The following is a 19477-nucleotide window of genomic DNA, read 5'->3' on the forward strand; positions in this document are numbered from 1 at the left end:
AACATTTGAAGGAAGAAGGTGAAGGCAGCATGGGCCAAATGGCATGCTTTTATAGAAAAAAAAAGAAAAATAATTCTAAATTGAAATTCAATTTATCTCACATTTACACTTTAGGGGCTGGCAATGGTTGAGCTCAAAATAGAATTTTAAGTATCACAAGGCTGCACATAATCTCTGCAGAAGTGAGCTGAAAACAGAGGTGGCAGAGTTTTGTGTTTGTTCTGCCTGGGGTTTTTTAAATAAGTCAAAAACTGAAGAAAAAGGTAGTATCTTAATTCTACAGACAACAGATACTTACTCAAACTTACTAGATTTTGTTACTCAACACCTAAGGAAACTGAGTAATAAACCTTCTATTACTACCAACCAATTAAATGGTTACAATATTAGAGGGAGTAGAGCGATAAAGCTACTGAATGAAACTAAGTTTTTTTGTCAGATAACAGATTTTTGCTCACAAGACACACAGCCTTCTTTTTGTTCATTACCTGCGTTTTAAAATACATAAAGTTGTTGGCATAATCTGTCTATAAAGAATGTTCCCAACAAAACCACAAGAATTTCCCTCACCCAGCTTAAAATGAAGGGTACTGGTCCAGATTCTGCTCATGGTCAGTGACGAGCCAGAGGTATCTGAAAAGACATCCCTATTAATACACATCAGTTCCTTAATATTCCTGAAATCCTTCCTGTGTATGGACTGCAGCAGAGGGCCTTCAGTTCCCTGCTGAGTCCTCCCCCAGCAGCCAACTGCAAAGGTACCACTCTCAACTCAGCCATGCTCAGGACAAGTGCTCTTTCATCAAAAAACAAACAAAAAGGATTATGTTAGAAGAAGGAGGTTTCTTGGTGTTTGTGGGTTTCTATTTTCTGTTTTGCCAGTTGCAGTCCTCTATGATGCCACAAAAACTTTTGCAATGATCATACAAAAAAGGGCTGTGGGAACACAGAGACAACTCCTTAACCCACCAGTAGCAAAGCTGCTGCTGAAACTCCATTCTGCAACTCCTTTCCTCAGTACATTAAAAATCAAATGTGTTACTTTCAACTAATAACGTTTGACAGCATACTAATTATATACCACAGGATGATTAATTGATAGAGTGGGTAGTTTCCCCTCTACCATGGCTCACAAAATTACATCATGATTTTGAGCGCTGAACAGCAGATTCCACAACACACATTCCAAAATGCAACTTAATTGAAGTTAATTATGAGTGCATTTGATGATGATAGATATGAAAGCATTTCTTTACTTAGGCAACCCAAGGGCTTTAGCATTCAGACTCTGGTGCCAGGTCAGGTCTGTGGTCTGACTCTGGCTGGGTCCAAAAGTTGGGCCACGTGTAATTTGTCACACCCAGACTGCTCTGTCACACAGGTCTCTTTTCACCTAAATTAACTCAAAGCACCAATCCTAGTGTTAATTAGAGACAAACCAAGCTGGGTTTTCTTCTCAAAGCTGTGAGGAATAACAAGTGCACTGTATTGGCAATATGCACAGAATGCTTCATGATAAGGCCTAACTTCTCTGCTTCAGGATGCAAATGCATGTGCTATCTTTTCAGACAATTAAAACGTCTTAACAAACTAATTAATACTCTAAGTAAGGATTTTTGACAAAGCTACACAGCTGTTTCCCTTAAATGAAAGGCTTTTTTTCCCCTCTTCCTAGCTCACTTTCTCCCAAATGAATCCTTTTTCCTTTTTTTTTAATTTGGTTTGGTTCTGGCTTTTGTATAGCAAATACAGCACTGCCCTGGGAATTGATTTGATGGATGGACTGTTCAGGAATCAAGAATCAGTTTGTTGGGCACATTCAGAGGGCAGTGGTCAAAGGCTGAGTCCCAGTGGACATTCAGTGACCAGTGCTGTCCCTCAGGGGTCTTTGCTGGCACCAGTGTGATGTAAAATCTGCATCACTGACACCGACAGAGGCACCCAGGGCACCCCCAGCAGTCTGCAGGTGACACGAGGCTGAGGGTGCAGTGACACCCCTGAGGGACAGGATGGCATCCAGGGGGACATGGACATCCCCAGAATGACCCATGGAGGTCTCATGAGGGTTAACCAGGCCAGGGGCTGGGGCTGCCCCTGGGTCAGGGCAGCCCCGGGCTGGATCCAGGCTGGGGATGGGCAGATGGAGCAGCCCTGGGAGAAGCCCTGGGGGTGCTGTGGGGGAGAGCTGAAACCCCTAACCCTCTGGGCTGGGACCCCAAAGCCCCTGTGCTGGGATCCCAAACCCCCTGTGCTGGGACCCCAAACCCCCTGAGCTGGAACCCCAAACCCCCTGGGCTGGGACCCCAAACCCCCTGAGCTGGAACCCAAACCCCCTGAGCTGGGACCCCAAACCCCCTGTGCTGGGACCCCAAACCCCCTGAGCTGGGACCCCAAATCTCCCTGTGCTGGGACCCCAAACCCCCTGAGCTGGGACCCCACATCTCCCTGTGCTGGGACCCCAAACCCCCTGTGCTGGGACCCCAAACCCCCTGGGCTGGGACCCCAAACCCCCTGAGCTGGGCTGGGCCCCAGCGTGGGCAGCAGGGCAGGGGGATTCTGCCCCTCTGCCCCCTCAGCTGAGCCCCCACCTGCAGAGCTGCCCCAGCCCTGGGCCCAGCTCAGGAAGGAGCTGGAGCTGCTGCAGCCAGGCCAGGGCAGGCACCAGGATGAGCAGAGGGATGGAGCAGCTCTGCTGGGAGGAAAGGCTGCCAGAGCTGGGCTTGTTCAGCCTGCAGAGGAGAAGCTCTGGGGTGACCTCACTGGGGCCTTGCAGGGCCTGAAGGGGGCCCATGAGGAAGATGGGGACAGAGTTTTTAGCAGGGTCTGCTGAGACAGGGCAAGACGTGATGCTTTTAAACTAAAAGAGGGTAGGTTTAGACTGGATATCAGGAAGGAGTATTCTACCATGAGGGTAAAACCATGAGGCTGCCCAGGAGGAGGTGCATGCCTCATCCCTGGAGACATTCAAGGTCAGGCTGGACAGGGCTCTGACCCACCTGGTCTACCTGAAGAAGGGGGGTTAGTCTAGATGACCTATAAAAGTCCCTTTCAACCCAAACTCTTCTATGATTATATGAACACCACCTTGCTCTTCACAGTGCTCTCCTGGTTCTTCCTCAAGCCCTGACAAGACCTGATTAGTAAAAAGGAAAATGCACAGCCACAAAGCAATAGAAGACATGCAGTGACATGGCATGTGGCTGTCCAGGAAGCTGTCCAGGAAAGTTATCCTTCCTTTTCAGACCCCTGCACTACCCAGGGCATGTCAAAGATGACGCAGGTTGGAGGGGAGTGACTTGTGCCCTCGTCAGACTCATACCTGCTGCTTCTCTCTCCACCTCAGGGTCCCCTCAGCCACAACTCTGCAGAGGGGGCTGCAGGGGCAGGACAGTGCCAAGCTACGAGGAATGCCTGCAATCTTCCTGGAAATGGGGACAAAGACACCCAAGACACATAAACAGAAGGGCAGAGGCAGGAAGAAGTGGCAAAGACTCCAGAAAGCAGAAGCAGAGTTGTAAAACAACAGGCAGGAGGGATGGAGGGGCAAACAGTCATCTTCCACCTGACAGAAGCCAGCCAGACAGGCACAACATAAAACAGGAACAGACTCAAATATATGTGCTAGAAAATGGTTTGAAGTACATCCACCTCCCCCTGTAGAAAGTCTTTCACATATACTGAAAGCAAGTATCATACACACAATTTTTTTGTGTCAAAAAATACAGTGCTTCTCAGTAACACAGTTAATTACTGCAGCAGTGATTTCAAATTCTCTATTAAGAACCCATAAAATATTCACGTGAACCTTGAACATCTAACAATCATTTGTACTATTCCAAATTCCCAGAGGAGGAGTCCATGCCTAAAGCACACTCCCCACAAGTCTAATTTACCAAAAGCCTCTTACCTCTGCCATACATAGAAAAGAACTTCTGTTCAAAGAGACAAACACTGTCAGTCAAGCACAAAATTAAACTGCTAAAGACAGCCCAGAAGATAAATCTTGTTCCCTTCTGCAGTTCAGAAGACTGATGGCACATAAAAACCCACTTCAGTTTCATTCTCTTCAAAATTAAGAAAACTAATATATTCTGGGTTTATGAAAAGTAACTAAAGTCATGGCCTTTTTCTCTTCCCCAGCTCAGGAGGGGCTGGGAACCACGACTGCAAGAGCATGACTCTCCTCACTCCATATCAGTGCTACCTGCATGTCAAACACACACACAGCCTCAGTCTTCCTCTCTCCCACATGGTCTCATTTGCACCACTGCTTAGATTAAACTGCTGAATGTCTAACTCCTGACACTAACCATGAGGGCAGGAGATGGGAGAAGAAGTAATGTCTTAGAAGTTAACACATCCAAGGCGCCCTCAATGCCACTGCTTCACAGGGAAAGAGTTACGTCCTTAGTCAGCTACAAAGATGAATAAATTATGAAAAAGAAGTCCTTCTTAAAACAAAATACTAGAACTTTAACAAATATGCCAACATTCATAGACTGTTAAAAATATTTAAACTTGCATGCCAGTTTCAAGAGCTTAAGAGTCATTCTCCATTTGCAACTGTGAAAAATCACAGCCTATGAATATATACTGAGAGAAAAGAACAAGCAACATCACAACCAGAGAGGACAAAAAAAAGTACCAAAACTTACATGTCACCTCCTGCAGTTTCTGATCTGTCCTGTAATAATAAATCAAATACTCGCCAAAACATGAAAACAAAGGCTTTAAAGTTTTATTTTTTCTGCTTCTGTTTATAAGGTAGGGGGCTTTCTCCTACGTAAGAAGTTAACTTCTTGACACCAAGAAACTGGACAAGCATCAAGCTCAAGATTTAATTGTTCTTCATTTAATAATTTCTATCTCAAATGGTGGAGGGGAAAAACAATCCAAAGCCGTGAATATTACTAATCAGTGCAAGAATGCCACAAATACAGCAGCTGAGCACAGCACGTTTTCCGTGCTGTTTGCAGTCACATGAGAAATAATGCACCTTCGAACCAGGTGTGAGTCTGGGGAAGCTCCTCAGAGCTTCAGCCTGGGGTAACCTACAGAAACACAAGGGCCAGGCAAAGCAAGGCCCACAAAGGCCAGTGTTGCTGTAAAAAGCAATGCTAACACTTTTTATCTGATTTACCATCAGGGTAAGAACAGTGCTCTGCACTGCATTTGGACACACAGCTCTGCAATTGCCTCTTTGTGCCCCTGCAGCAACAACTCTGTGTGCAAGGGGGGACAGTAATTCCACCCAGAGGATGCGCCAGACTGTGAAGGGCAGGCAGGCAGGCAGGCATGGCAAACAAATACACTTCACACATAAGCAATCTGTCAAACAAGATTTAAGCCCCACATCCCTTACCTGCAATGCCACAGAAGGCAGTATGAATGCCAGTACTGAGAACAGCAATGTTTCATGACTGAGACAGGATTAAACTGAAAAAAAACCCCATCCAACAACTCTTTCAGGTTATTGCATGAGGTGGTAATACTGTCATGGAGTTTTTCCCCCTGTCCATTCAAAAGGAGAGAGTTCTGATGTGACCAGTTCAAGCAGCTGGCTGCAGAGACCATGAGCTGGGTTCTCAGCAGTGCAAAACACCTCTTTGGTCAGTAAACATCTGATGCCTCTGGGTTTGTGTTTACAGAAAACAGTTCATGTGCTGGTTTTGTACTTCAGTTGCTATTTTCTTCCCTGCTGCAAATTTAACTGCTCGTAGCTTCCATTGACAAAACATTCTCAAGATGTTTGTCACAGCTTGCCTTCCACTTAAAAATCCACGGGAATATTACAAGCTATACAAGCCATGAAACCACTGGTTTCTGTGATCACCAGCCCTTTAGATACTCTTCACTCCTCTGCTCTAAAATTTAATGTGCAATGCTGTTTACTCTCACTGTAACCCTTTGGGGTCTTGTTTTTGCCACTACAACCCTTCCCGTCCTCGCTCACCTACAAACCTCAGGAGCTGAGCTATATAAATAAATGCACATGCCCTTCATGGAAAAAAACTCCTCAACATTAACTACATGAATGCATCCTCTAATCTGAGCAACCAGTCACATATGAAGACCTACAAAATTAAAAGCACTTTGTACACATTTACAAGTCTGAGTTCATTGCAGCCGAGTTTCTACTTGACTGATGACATAAATCCATAACTGCATCCATGAGAGCAATTAGCACTGAACAGCACCGTTGACCAAATGTAAATCCACTGTAGCTCAGTCTAAGAGACCATGACAGAAACTAGAGAGGAACACATTGTGGAGACCTCAAGTGATACAGCTAAAACCAGAGGCCACTGCTAAACCAGAGGGCTATCAGCACTGCACTTAGCAGAAAGACCTTGCAATTTTATTTGCAGAGGTCCTGAAACACAAATTAAAAAGGCTTGAGTTGAACATAATGATGGAGGTTCGGCTACTTGAGGGACTCCACCATGCCTAGAGAGGGAGGATGGGTTTAGTTCTCCATGGGTTTGAAAGAGAAGGCAATTCCAGGGAACAAACTCCAAGCCAAAGACTACTGCAGTACTCAGGAGAAAGCAGAAACCTGAATCCCATGTTCAGAGTCTTATCCCAGGGCAACAAGCTGCAGACTACCTGGAGCCTGAAGAAAACAGTGCAGACTCAGGTGAAATGCTTTGGGTTAAAAGTTACTTGTGATCAGTGTGTTTTCACATGGTGTCCAAGAATGCTACAGAATGAAACATGGCAAAAAAAGGGCAGATGGAAAAAAGAGGAACAACGGAGCACTCCTAAGATGCTCCTAATTTTTCAATGAAACAAGAAAGGGGCACATGAGAAGAGCAAAAACATCCCAAAGGAGCCTCAAACACAATTTCAGAAGACCAGTACAGGCCAGGTTTTAAAGCAGCCAACATCTTAAGAAGGGTGGGTGCTGACCCTTGACTAGAAAGAACATGGAGTACAAAACACTGTGTTCTTCTGAAAAAAATGTACGTATTTTCTGAAGGCAAGACTACTACTTCTTTTTTTTTTTTTTAATTTTTCTAGAAAGAAGGAAACTAAAAACATGAAAAAATTTTCCTCCAGGCAGGTCAGCACTTGCCAACAGATGTTACTAATAGTTTGGGAACAGGACAGTACCCACCAGAACAGCTTGTCCTGAACCAATTTTTGTAACCTACTTTTAATATAAGCTTTGCTTTTGAGGGAAGGCTCTTCACTGGCCTCCAGCTCAGTGTCCTAGAATAGTATTTTCCAGTCATTAAAACCACCCTATAATAGTAAAGAATAAAAAAAACCTCACAGAAATTGAAGGGAAGCAGACACTTTCAACTCTTGTCAGTGTAACAGGGCACTGAACCACCTTAGGGCTGCTCTCATAAAGCTGCAGTGATTTACCTCGGCTCAACATTTTATTTTACTCTTTTAGCAGCCATAAGCACAGTCTTTGTGCTGGCCACATCACCTTGGTCACTCAGTGCCAAGTCCTAATACGAAACATCCAACACCAAAACACCCCTGGTGCAATTCCTACACCACACAAAAGGAGTAGAAAGACTTTTCTCTTCTCTACTCTCCTCTCCAAGCTCTAGTCTCCTAGGACTATTTTTCTCTCCCATCTTTACCCTGTTTTTCATTTCAGTGTTTTTCTGCTGCATCCCTAACACACAAAGAGATGAAGAGCCTTCTTGAACCACAAGAGCTAGTTCCCATGGTTTTAGTTAGAAAGGTCTTCAAAAAAATTACGGAAATTAAACTTTTCCCAGTTCATGGAAGATTCTCAACAAGAGGTTTTAGAAAAGACCTGGTAAAGGATGAAATCACCAGGTACTGGGCCAATAACCAAACCTGGATACTACAGACATGTCAATATGCATGAAAATGAAATTACTGCTGTACAAAAGAAATTGTACAAAAATGAAGCCTAATTAAAAAGCACAAGAAAGCAGCATATTGAAATCACTTAAATTACTATGAAATACTTCAGGGCCCTCTAGTGGTTTAATCTCTGGTACGAGAAAAAAATCCATGAAGAATTGTTTTTAAAATAAGGCTACTGAGGTGTATTGCAATAATGTGTTCTATTTCTGTCTCTCTTATGTAATTAAGGGCATTTAGGCTGGAAAGCTGCCTAGCAAATTACCAGAAATGTGAAAAAACTACAAACTAAACCCTATTCACAAACTCAACTAATGGGTAGCATTTTTTGCCTTCATAAAAACAAGAAGTCACTCATTAACGTTCTCAACTGTGCACAACCAAAAAAACACAAAGAAAAAGGAAAAAGATAAATCACAACCACTCTCCCACATTCACATCAGAATGACCATTTCGTTACAAATTGAAATGTCAAGCTCTAAACTAGCTCTCCATAGCCCAGAACTGCATTGTTAAAAAGAAAAAAGTGAAAAACCGAAACTTTCTCCCAAAAAATTGCACCTGCAAGATTTCATCCCCTCTTCAGAAGACTACTTCATCCTTCATCCATCACCCTAAAAATTACGTCCTATTCCGGTTTTATTACACAGCAAAACTGATACAGAAAACAGGTAACAAATTTCCTCTTGAAAAGCACAGAGACCTCAAAGCAAAGAGATGATTAGTCACAAAACTTCCAAGTCTGTACCCAAGACCAAAATGGTGCAATAGGACAAACAGGATGAAATACCCGTTACAAAGGCTTTCTTCGCCTATCTGCATTAATAGAAAATGTAGTTTCATGTCTTTTAGAGACCTCAAAACTATGACAAACAGGAAAAAGAAGCTACATAACACCTCTTTCAGATCTGAAAGGTAAGTGCATGAGCTTGGAAGTTATTCCAACAGATCCTGTGATTAGGAGTGTGGTGGCAGGACTGTGACACTGACAGTGTTTAAGTGCACAAATCTTTGAAAGGACAGAGAGAGAAGCCATGGACTTCAGTCTAAATACACCCTGGGAGCAAGTGCCTAGAATTTGGCAGGATGTGGGAACTCCTCAACCCAGCAGCAAACCACTCTGAAAAAGGCCATGACAGAACTACACATTCATACCTGCTTCTGGATCCCAGCTCCACCAACGGCTGCAGGGAAGAGAACCCCAAACAACAAAACCCCCACAGAACTTACCTCATGGAGGTTATACTGTGGATGAGCTTTTCAGATTGATCTGACAGCCTGGATGGAAGAATTATTTCAACTGGCTGCAGACGCAGAACCCGACTCTCCAGCTCCGAGCGAGAAGCACAGTCCCGAAAACTGTCAAAAATTACCTCTCCTGTAGTTGGCTGGATCGCCTGCCAAACAAAAATATATACACATACATACTATATCCACTGGATATTACATTTTCAGGGGCTGCTTCAGTGGCTCAAACTGTTAAACCAGAAAGAAAATCTACGGTGTACAGCACAAAATTATACAGCACCCACACACACAGTGAAAGTGGCAGATCAAAAAACTTGATTGCGCTTTTTTTCAAACCCATGATAGAACAATAACTCCAAAACACTAACACAACTTTGTTTTGGTAAGTGGCAACAATACCTCACAAATGTAAATGTGCTCTTGTTTTTACCAGTCCAGCACTGTTCAATTTTTAATACCAGAAAATCTATTAACTGAAGTCTGTGAAATGCACCTGTAATTCAAACTGGAATTTGAACACTTGCTCTTGTTGTTCTCTCACAGCTGCAGTGTGACATTCAAACAGAGGCTCAATCAACATACTTTTTAATTAATTCATTACCAGCTGACTGCGCATCAGTTATCACTGTGTTTTGCTGGTTAATCAGGACTGGGTTTAATCCTCACCATAACAGACAATACAAATATGAAGTGTAAAGGGTAAAAAAATCCTAAGGCTCTTCCTCTAAATAATGGTATTCTGTACAGGAAAAGAGTGCTCACAACCTTTAAAATATTGACCATGAAAGTGTTTAAACACTGAAGTTTGTAAAGCATCTGAACTAATGAATTCCCTCATGTATTTGGGTAAAATACTAATATGTTTTCAAGTGAAACAGCAGCAAAACCAGTTTCATAAATGTTCAACTATCAACTCCATACCTTTTCTGCTGTTTTCAAATAGAAAGCCATCACAGTTCACACACAGATATCTTACCTAAAGTGCCTTTTTTTTCAAAAAAAAAAAAAAACCAAACAAACAATTCCTACTCCCCTGCAAAATAAAATCTGAAAGACAGAACAGTCATGAATTTAACAAGGTAGCCATCCACCTCCCCAAAAAAAACCAAAATGCACAACAAAACAACCCCAGGAAACCCTAAAATACTGACTCCCTGAGAAACTAACTTACCATAATGCCTGTAACAATGTCACCTTTCTTCCTGTCTTTCAGGTTGTCTCCATTTTCACAGACACAGAGGAGGTAGTTATCTGGGACATCTGCTGTTACCCCTTCAACATCTACAGAATCATCCAGCTTCAACAAAGGGTTCACATGTAACAAACGTTAAAAAAAATAGTACAGAGATTTGGGTGGATTATCTTTCTAGATCTAAATCTTGTACTCTCAGACATTAATCTAACAGTCTTTTTAGCTCCTGGTATCTAGTATATTAGTTTGAGAAATGACATTAAAAAAACGTGGTAGATAAGACAGGATAGAGGAAAACAAAAAATGAAAGAAAAGACATTAAATTCACTGGTTAAAAGATGTTTCTATCCAATTTTTCCATTTTCTAGGCAAGACCTGCAGGACACTGCAGATTTGTAAGTCCACTCTGTGACTTCAGAAAGCAACTACAGTAAACACAACAAACCTACAGCCCTGAGAAGATTCAACTGTTTGTAAAGCCAGCAAGATGTTTTACCACAACAAATACAATTAAAGGAACTTCATTTCCTGCTGCCACTCTTATGTCAACCCCTAGCTGCTCATGTTGCATCCTGGTGATAATACTAGAATCAAGGCCTCCCAAAGGTTACTCTGAAACCAAGTTTATTTGAAAAGGATATCTTCTCCAATAAGTGTAGACTTAGTGTAGAGGGCAGTCAGCTTACGGCTGAAGAGAGAGCTTTTATTTTCTCCAGCAGCTTTCAGTGCTGCAGTTTCCATTTGCTTTATTACTCCAACCTACAAGCAGACAAAAAAGAAAAAAGTTAGCTCTCTGGTAATAAATTATTATTTTTATTATTCTATATATCTGGTAATCTTTTAAGATGTGCAAACAACAAATGCATAATTCAAGCTGGAATACATAATCTACAGAAAGGGCTCTCACATCAATCCTACTAATGAGATTATAAGGCACTGCTTTTCCTGACCCTTTTCCTACTCCTAAATGCCCTCTCAACTTCCATACCTGCTTCTTATCCTATTTTGAAACAATTTAGCTGGAGGTCACTGCTCGTTAGAGAATGGTTCCTGCACCCAATTCAGGATCAACAAGTCCTTTTCTTAGAAAAGGAAGCAGAAAAAGAAGTTATCACCAGAAAGCCACAGAATTAGAGGGATCCAGAACATGAAGGAACAGAGAAAAAAAAATGGGCTGGGATAAGAAAAACAAGGACGTGAGGAATAACAAAACAGAGAGACTATATGTATATGTCTCCTTTTTAAATGCAAAAGCTTGATACAGAAACACTGAGAAAACTAAATGTTGTGGAACTGTTTCTAAAAAAATGAAGATACTTCTCTGAAACTGCTAGAGGTTCATGACACCCCCAGCAGAGAGAAACTGAAACAAAGGGAAGTTGGCCATTTCTATAGCAGGAACCAGCGATAACGAGCTGCCCACTTCTCAGCTGAAACCAGGCTCTGGTACAAGCAATGCAAGCTCTTTCTGAGCTATTCTGTACTCAGTCTGACAGAAGTCGGGGTAACCTTGTGTCCCTTGGCTACGAGGCGCCGCACGTGGACGAAGAGCCGGTGGCTGGGAATGCTGGCAGTCATGAAGTTGTGATCCAGGTGACAGTAAATGTTCAGTTCTTTAGCTGCAATCTGCAAGGTGCAACAGAGTCAGCCAACGGGTCACAAAGTAATCTAAGAAGATAAGGATCTTATCTCTATGACAACAATGATGCACAACTACAATTAAAAGCTCAGTGACAAAGGGAAAACATTCCAGGAGAAAGCCTGGAGGGGCCCCTGCACCTTCCTGTGCCGGCACTGCCATAAACAGGGGATTCACTATCACAGGCTGCAGGTGTCAGGTTTTAAGGTCGCACCTTGATCTTTACCACTGTGAGGTAAACCACCCACACTGCACACACAGGGTCTGAAACACAGCTCAACAAAAGGTCAAATGGTTTTCTGCCACTAAAAACACAGCCGGAATGGAAGTATTTAGCTTGTGGTCGTAAAGATGGGATTAACCTGGCTAATCAACCAAAATACTGAAAAATCAATATTGAACAGCAGTGGGAACCAAACACTTAATAAAAAAGAGTAACAACACTTACTAAAATGTGACATTATCATGTGTGGTTTCTATTTGTCTTTTTGCTCCTTAGCAAAAAGGCAGGTGATCACTGACCAGAGAATGTGGTGTTAGGCAGGACCTGCAGGCAAACACTGACCAGTCTATCTGAACAGCATATTTCTATTCCTGGACTGTAAGTACACCAGCAAATGAGCAGACAAATTACATGGCACAAATATGATGGGAAAAATTAATTCCCAGTAACCAAGCAACGTTTCTCACTGGTCTGAAGTGTGGAAATAGCACCAAACAAAGGTTGGTAGCAATGACTTTGGGACAGATCATAAGAAAAAGAATTATGAAACATTTATGAACCATCACTTTAAAATTATGTTTGTTATATAGTCCTTTCCAGCTCCTACAGATCTGCCAGGCACAGGTGCCATATCTGGACATGCATTCAGGATGCTCTCTGCACCCAGGGTAGACCTGATATATTCATCTTTTTCAACACCACTTGCTCCACTGTTTTTCAATCTGAAAAATTCCTAATGTCATACATTAGAGTTATACATTATATATATATAATAGTAGAGTTCTGAGCCATGATACATAATTCATCTCTGAAAGTTTTTCAACTTTAACTCTGACAAAAAATTATTCTAGGAACTCACCTTAAATTCTCAACATACAAGACAGCAAGCACTACCATGTGATTACAAAATAATAACTGGCAAAAAAATGTGTGCATAATGGATAGTCTTCTATTTTAGCATGCAGAGATTTCTCATCCCAAACAAAATACCCCACAAAACTTATGCCCCCAGAGAAGCATCCCTTCTGGAAGTGGCCACAGACCTAGGAGGACACCAGCATAATGCAAGTAGCTTTCCATAACCTTGGAAAAAATTACCTCTGCATCTTCCCCAAAGAACCGGTATTTGTATCCACATTCCACGCACAAAACAGCATCTTTATACTTTTTCTTCATTTCTATGAATTGGAGTTCTAGTGGAGTGTAAATGCTTTTGGTTCTTTTATTAAGATTTGTATCTGAAGAATTTTGAGAATTTTCACAGGACTTAAGGGATGCAGAAAACTGACTAAGATTACATAGTAACTCCTCCTGTAATAAAAGATGGAAAACTATAATTAGGAATCATCAAACAAATCAATTGCCCCCTCCCTTGGCTTACACTGACCACAGAGCTAAAGATTGTTCTGGCATTGAAGAGCCCCCAAAGCTGCAGCACAACTACTGAAGCAGGATATACAGAATACAGTATTTTTGGAATTAAAAGGAATTAAAAAGCCATGAAAGTCAAAGTTAGTTAGGTGAAACCAGAACGCTACTGTATCATAAGCTCTCCAAGCACAGACCAAGACAGTGCAGGCTGCAAAGACTGGCCAGTCTAAACTGGCCATATATTAAAATAAGGATGAATTACTGCCCCAGTTCACAGGTGAGAAACTCCAGCATGGAGGGATTTATGAAGTTCCAAAAAATCCACAGTAAATCAAGAAATAAACCAATGTGAGTCTCAGTTCCCTGTCTCAGCCACCAAAACTGTACTCCTTCTCCAGTCTGCACTGCCTCTGTAATTCAGTAAACCTCCCGGAATAATTTAAACATGGAAAATCTATACTACAGTTTCTAAAACCTTAAATGTGAAAGGCTTTGAGCCCACTCTCAATACAGTTTATAATTTACAATGACATTTTGTAGCCTATTCTTGCCAAGCAACTTCAGCTCCATGACTCTGTGTTGTTCTGTATTGTCAGCAGAGTGATGGGTTCAAAAGTGCAGAGAAAACTGCTGAAAAGTATTTCACTTACAGCGAAGTTACTCCTCACTTATATCACAACATCCAGCACAGATAATACTGGTTCAAAAAGAAAAAAAAAAATACGAAGACAACACCCTCCAGAAATTTTTAAAGCATATGACTATTCAAAACTTAACTGATCAGGTTGTGCTATAAATTCTGTATTTGCAAATAAATCCATTAAACTTCCATTTCTACAAAATGACCCATTCAGATTACAAGAAACAAAGTGAACAGACTGTTCAGTAGCAATGGCACTTCAGAAAAAACACAGATATGGCTTAAATCATATACTGCACAAAGAGTGCAGTCAGAGACCAAGTGGGGAAAAACAACACTTAGCTGTAACTGCAAAATCCCCACAACTGCACACCATCAAGCAAAAGAACACAGCCCAGCACAAATAAAGCTGCACTACGCCCAGAGCTTGGGTGGCCTCAGGAGCTCAGATGCCTCAGCTGCGAAATCCCCAGCCCAAGGACTTGGCAGTCTTCAATCCAAGGTCTGTGACAGCCAAACAAGATGACCTTGTCTCATTTTTACAGGAGATTGTCGTGACAAAGCATCTGGAATAAGGCCATGAAAGAAGGCAAAAGGAGTAAAAACAGACACAAAAGCGGACTTGTTGAGGTGGTTGTTAAATCAGCAGCTGCAGGAAGGTCACTAAGAAAAAAGAAAGACACAAACGCTTAAAAGGTGCCCAAGGAGGGCAGGCCAGCCCTGGAATCAGTGTTCTGTGTTCTCCAACTCATCACACCTTCATAACCTCAATCTCTTACCACAACAGAATTCTCTTGCCACAAGCTGCTCACTGCAGCATTTGGATCCCACACTCACACAAAGCAAACACCCCCAGTGGAAGGTCACAGCCTTCAGGCAGGACAAGTTAAAACCAGCTGCACAGCTTTTCATACAAGCTCCTTCCCCCAATAAGCCAGATGTACAGCTCCATTAAAGAGCAGTTGCCACAGTAAGCCATGGGCTGCATTCTAGGACCTGAATACATCAAATTGAGCAGGCTGACCCCCAAAACCACCAATTAACTAATGTTAACTAGCCCCATAATTAAAGGGGAATCCAAACACTGTTAGTCCACTCAAGTCTCTTGACTTGCACCATACATATCATGATGACAATTTTTCATGTGAGCTACCCCTATCTTCTGCAGATGAAAAAGCAGTGATAGCTTTACTAGTTAGATTTACCAGCAATGGTTTTAAGCCACGTCTCAGTGATAATCCTAAACAATGTTTTTGCAAAGAAAGCCTGTTAGAAATTTGAGAGCCCACATCAAAACCGGCAGAACTAAAGCCAAGCTGAGCCAAGTGCCACTCTGAACATGTGTTATTGGGGTATTACAGCTTCCCCCACAGCCACATGTTACACCGCCAGGGCTTCTGCTCTCTCATGATGCCACTGTTCAACGCTATCACTGAAGAGCCAGAACAGCCATCCCACTCACCATGCAAAGAGCAAACATTCATACACAAACACAGGTCTGTAGGGTTCTGCTGCACCATTTCATGTCGGAGCACAGAACACAAAAGGAAGCTTGTGCCAAGCTTGCTCTTTTAACCCATAGCAAGCAATCTACACACACCACAGGACCAAAGCTCTGCGTACCTTCTGTGCAACCTTTGGGCCAGCGTCCCAAGATGGGAGAGGATTTTTCAACTCTGAGTTTCTCCCCATAATACTGGGACACTTTTCCAAACTCAGAGATTCTTTCTCCTGAAAGCCATCCTCCCGGACTCTGGTGCACTGCTGGTTTGAATCACTGCAGAACTCTCTCAGCCTGTCCAGAGTTTGCAAACAGATACGGGACTTTTCACACTTCTGAGATTCTTCTTTGGTGAAAATACACAACAAAAACGTATTAGCAACTTATTTTCTAAAAAAGAATGTCTACTAGAAGAACATCAGTAAGCACAGAACTCAACCATTTTGCTCCCTGTCTCCCTTCCCCACATTCCCTGTCCTCTCCCACTGCAGTATTTCTGCCAGCCTGACAGAATCATGCATGTAAACAGCTTGGTTAACTTCCCTGGAAAACCAATACTCCTCACTTGTGTGCTTCTTTCTACATGGGAAGAGATGCATCATTATTTTTTGGACTGACAACTGCACAGCTACAAGTTAGCCAACAACACTGGGAATCAAGCACATTTTCTTCCAGTACATTTTTTAAGCAGACAGTGTTGCTTCTCGAGGGTGTCCTACAGATACTTCAAAGCATCACACCAACAAATTTAATACAGTTCCCACTTTGAAACTTAAGAGGCTAATTCTTTTACTGAAATGTAATGAACTTTACATTCAGTGACTGGTTTTCATACCAGCATTAACTTACTAAATTCTCTGTTCAAGGCCAGACGGAACTCCCGCATTTCCGAGGCAATGGAGCAGCTGCTGTTCCACAGCAAGAGCCCTGCACTGGAACTATTCACTGAGGCAGCCTGCAGGCACACCAGCCACAGACCAGGCTCCACGGAGCTGTCAGTGTCAGCCATGCCTCAGAAGAACAGGCCTAAGACTCTAAAACCAACACAGGAAGGAAAATGCATTTCTGCCTGGACCTCTGGACTTTACTAACTTAAGAACCTGGTAAAGCTGAGTCAGATGAAGGGGATTTGCAGAGTAACTGTGGAGCAAGGCTCAAAGGCCCAGCTTCTGAGCCACAGAAAGGTGCTCATCATGGCTCTTCAAAGACGTATCTTACACCCAAGAGATGCATCTTGAAGTCACTGCCAAAACACTTTCCAAAATTTATGAAGAACTTTATTTACTGCCTGTCAATGCTTGAAGGTTTGCTTACAGTCCACTCACTTTTAACCTGAGTCTGGAGTGGGTTACAGATCTCTTCCAGAGTAATCTGTCGTGCCTTGATCTTCTTTTCACAGGGTTCATTGCTTTTGGTAGATGTGCTCCTTTTTGTGCCAAATTCAGAAGCCTGAAACGTAAATTAAACTAGTAAGTTCAGTTACCTTTTCTGTTTGCTGTCCTCTGAAAGAGAATAATGCAACCAGCAACTTCATGAAGAGTTAATGCAAAATAATCCAACCTCCCATCCCTGGAATTGTTCAAAGCCAGGTTGGAGGGGCTTGGAGCATTCTGCTCCTTCGATGTCTTTTGAAATATACACTCGGAACACTGTGTAAACAGAAAATTCATCAATTTTGCTGTATCACCATTGATCTATTGCAAGAAGCTTGACTAAATATGAAGAAGTAACTTATAACTCCAACAAAACATCAACACCTTGCTCAAAAGCACACAACGGGTTCTTTCAGCAGCTTGCAGCCACATTTCATATGGTAACCTCTGATGGTTTAACCAGGGAATTTCAATTTCCTTAGAACTAAACAGGAACTCCAGCCTCACCAACTAAGCCCAAAACCTCCACATAAGCACAGCCCACAAGAGTACCAGTTTTCAAGTCCACTGTTAAATACCACCAGATTAACACTAATGATAAAGTTTTTTCTACAAGGACAGAAAACCGTAATCACACCTTTCAAAATATATTTGGACCAAAGGTAACCAAGATAGCTGACTTGAGTCACAGGTGGAAAAAGCAAATGCGCTTCCAGGGCCAGAAGAGTCTGGAAACACTAACTACAGGGAGACTGGAAAATATAAACTCAGAACGAAATCCAACAGCAGAGACACAGCCACTTTCTCCCAGTGGTGACACAGGGAGGACCTGGATCATTGCACCTAACAGCACTCGGACCTGGAGTCACCCGAGCTCCAGCCCCTGGGCCAGGAGCTCAGCTCACTGTATGCCAGAGCTGCCCAAGAAATGGGATTCATTCCTCAGTGTGCCACAAGCCAACGGTGCCACGCGGGAGAGAGACACTGGGCGTTACATCAGCGCTGGCCAGCCCTGGGTGCTCGGTGTGTTCCACAGCCCCAGCTCTCCCCACCGCCCTTTCCCTGACATTATTTACCACAGAAATAATCCAGAGCCGGTAACTTCTCAAGCACTGCCCCCCCATTAGCATTGATTAGGAGCTGCCATACAGGTTCTGTGACCCCAGCCACCCTCTGCACCTGCTCAGGGGCAGCGCCTGCGCCTGGGCCGGGTCTTTCTGAGCTGCAGGCGTGAGGTTTGATACTGTCATGAACAGGGTTCAGCTGCAGGAGATGCGGACCCTGAGTATTTTGACAAGTTTGCAATGCATACCTGGACATACACCACCATCCTGACCTACATCCTCAAAACTTGCTAATTCCAGGCCATCCTTGACTAAGGGATGGAGTTGTTGCCTGTCCCACTGATCAGGTCTCACCTCGTGCTGATCAGGCTTCAAAGTACACAAAGATCAAACCTCTAAGAACATCCTGACTTATGATAACCTCAATATATTCCACATTTTGCAAAACTAGGAGGCATATCGTGTGCCAGGGGTCGAACACTGGAGTGAAGCCCCAATGACACAGACCAATACCCTGGCCTCACCCAGCTCACCAAACCCGTGCCAAGCTCCAGCTCCTCCAAAACAGGACCATCCTGTATCACAGAATCCCAGCACACCTGGGGTTGGAAGGCACCTCTGGAGCTCACCCAGCCCAAGCCCCTGCCCAGCCCCAGGCAGGGTCCCCTGGAGCAGTGGCACAGGAACGTGTCCAGCTGGCCTTGGGATGTCTCCAGAGAGGGACACTCCAGGCCCTCCCTGGGCAGCTGTTCCAGGCCTCTGCCCCTCCATGGACAGAAGCTCTTCCTCCTGCTGGGCTGGAACTCGGTGTGGTTTATTTTATGGCCACTGCTCCCCATCCTGTCCCTGGCAGCACGGAACAGAGCCTGGCACCATCCTCTGGCACCCTCGGAGGTGTTTGTATGGATTGATGGGATCCCCTCTCAGCCTTCCCTTCTCCGGCCTGGCCAGGCCCAGCTCCCGCAGTCTCTGCTCATCACAGAGCTGCTCCAGACTCCAGATCACCTCTCTGGCCTCCACTGGACCCTGACCAGCAGCTCAGTGCCTTTCCTGCCAGGCTGCTCCCCGAGTGCTCGGTACCAGTGCCCTGCGTCACAGAGATGCTACAGCCGGGACCCCGCAGCCCGGGCTGCGGCGGCGCTGAGGCCGTGTCCCGCCGTGCCCGTGTCCCGGACAGGGATACCGGGATGGCGGGCCGTGCCCGCCCCGCCCCGCCCCGCTCGCACCGTGTTGCGGGGCTCGCCGCCGCTCGCCGCCGCTCCGAAGAACCTGCTCAGCACCGGCTGCTGCCCGCCCGCGCCGCCCCGCCGGCCCCGCGGCATGGCCAGGCCCCGCGCCGCCGTACCGCCCCCGCCGGATGCGCCCGCTCGGCCCG

General features: G+C 44.0%; 1 protein-coding gene across 3 annotated transcripts in view; it reads right to left on the reverse strand.

The window, feature by feature from the left end:
- The window catches only part of MSH3 (mutS homolog 3), an 89669-nt gene extending 70242 nt beyond the window's left edge, over nt 1-19427 (reverse strand). For 2 of the 3 annotated variants that reach the window (XM_039566481.1, XM_039566479.1), the window contains exons 1-8: nt 19329-19427; nt 16991-17114; nt 15788-16011; nt 13252-13464; nt 11801-11917; nt 10933-11050; nt 10271-10416; nt 9082-9248 (exon numbers count right to left, since the gene is read on the reverse strand). In XM_039566481.1, coding sequence (XP_039422415.1) covers nt 9082-9248; nt 10271-10416; nt 10933-11050; nt 11801-11917; nt 13252-13464; nt 15788-16011; nt 16991-17114; nt 19329-19424 — 1205 coding nt within the window. In that variant the 5' untranslated portion in view covers nt 19425-19427. The remainder of the gene's footprint in view (nt 1-9081; nt 9249-10270; nt 10417-10932; nt 11051-11800; nt 11918-13251; nt 13465-15787; nt 16012-16990; nt 17115-19328) is intronic. The other variant, XM_039566480.1, reaches the window with a different exon arrangement.
- Between the last annotated feature and the right edge of the window lie 50 nt (nt 19428-19477).

This window comes from Corvus cornix, chromosome Z (assembly GCF_000738735.6).
Source record: "Corvus cornix cornix isolate S_Up_H32 chromosome Z, ASM73873v5, whole genome shotgun sequence".
Classification (NCBI taxonomy): Eukaryota; Metazoa; Chordata; class Aves; order Passeriformes; family Corvidae; genus Corvus; species Corvus cornix.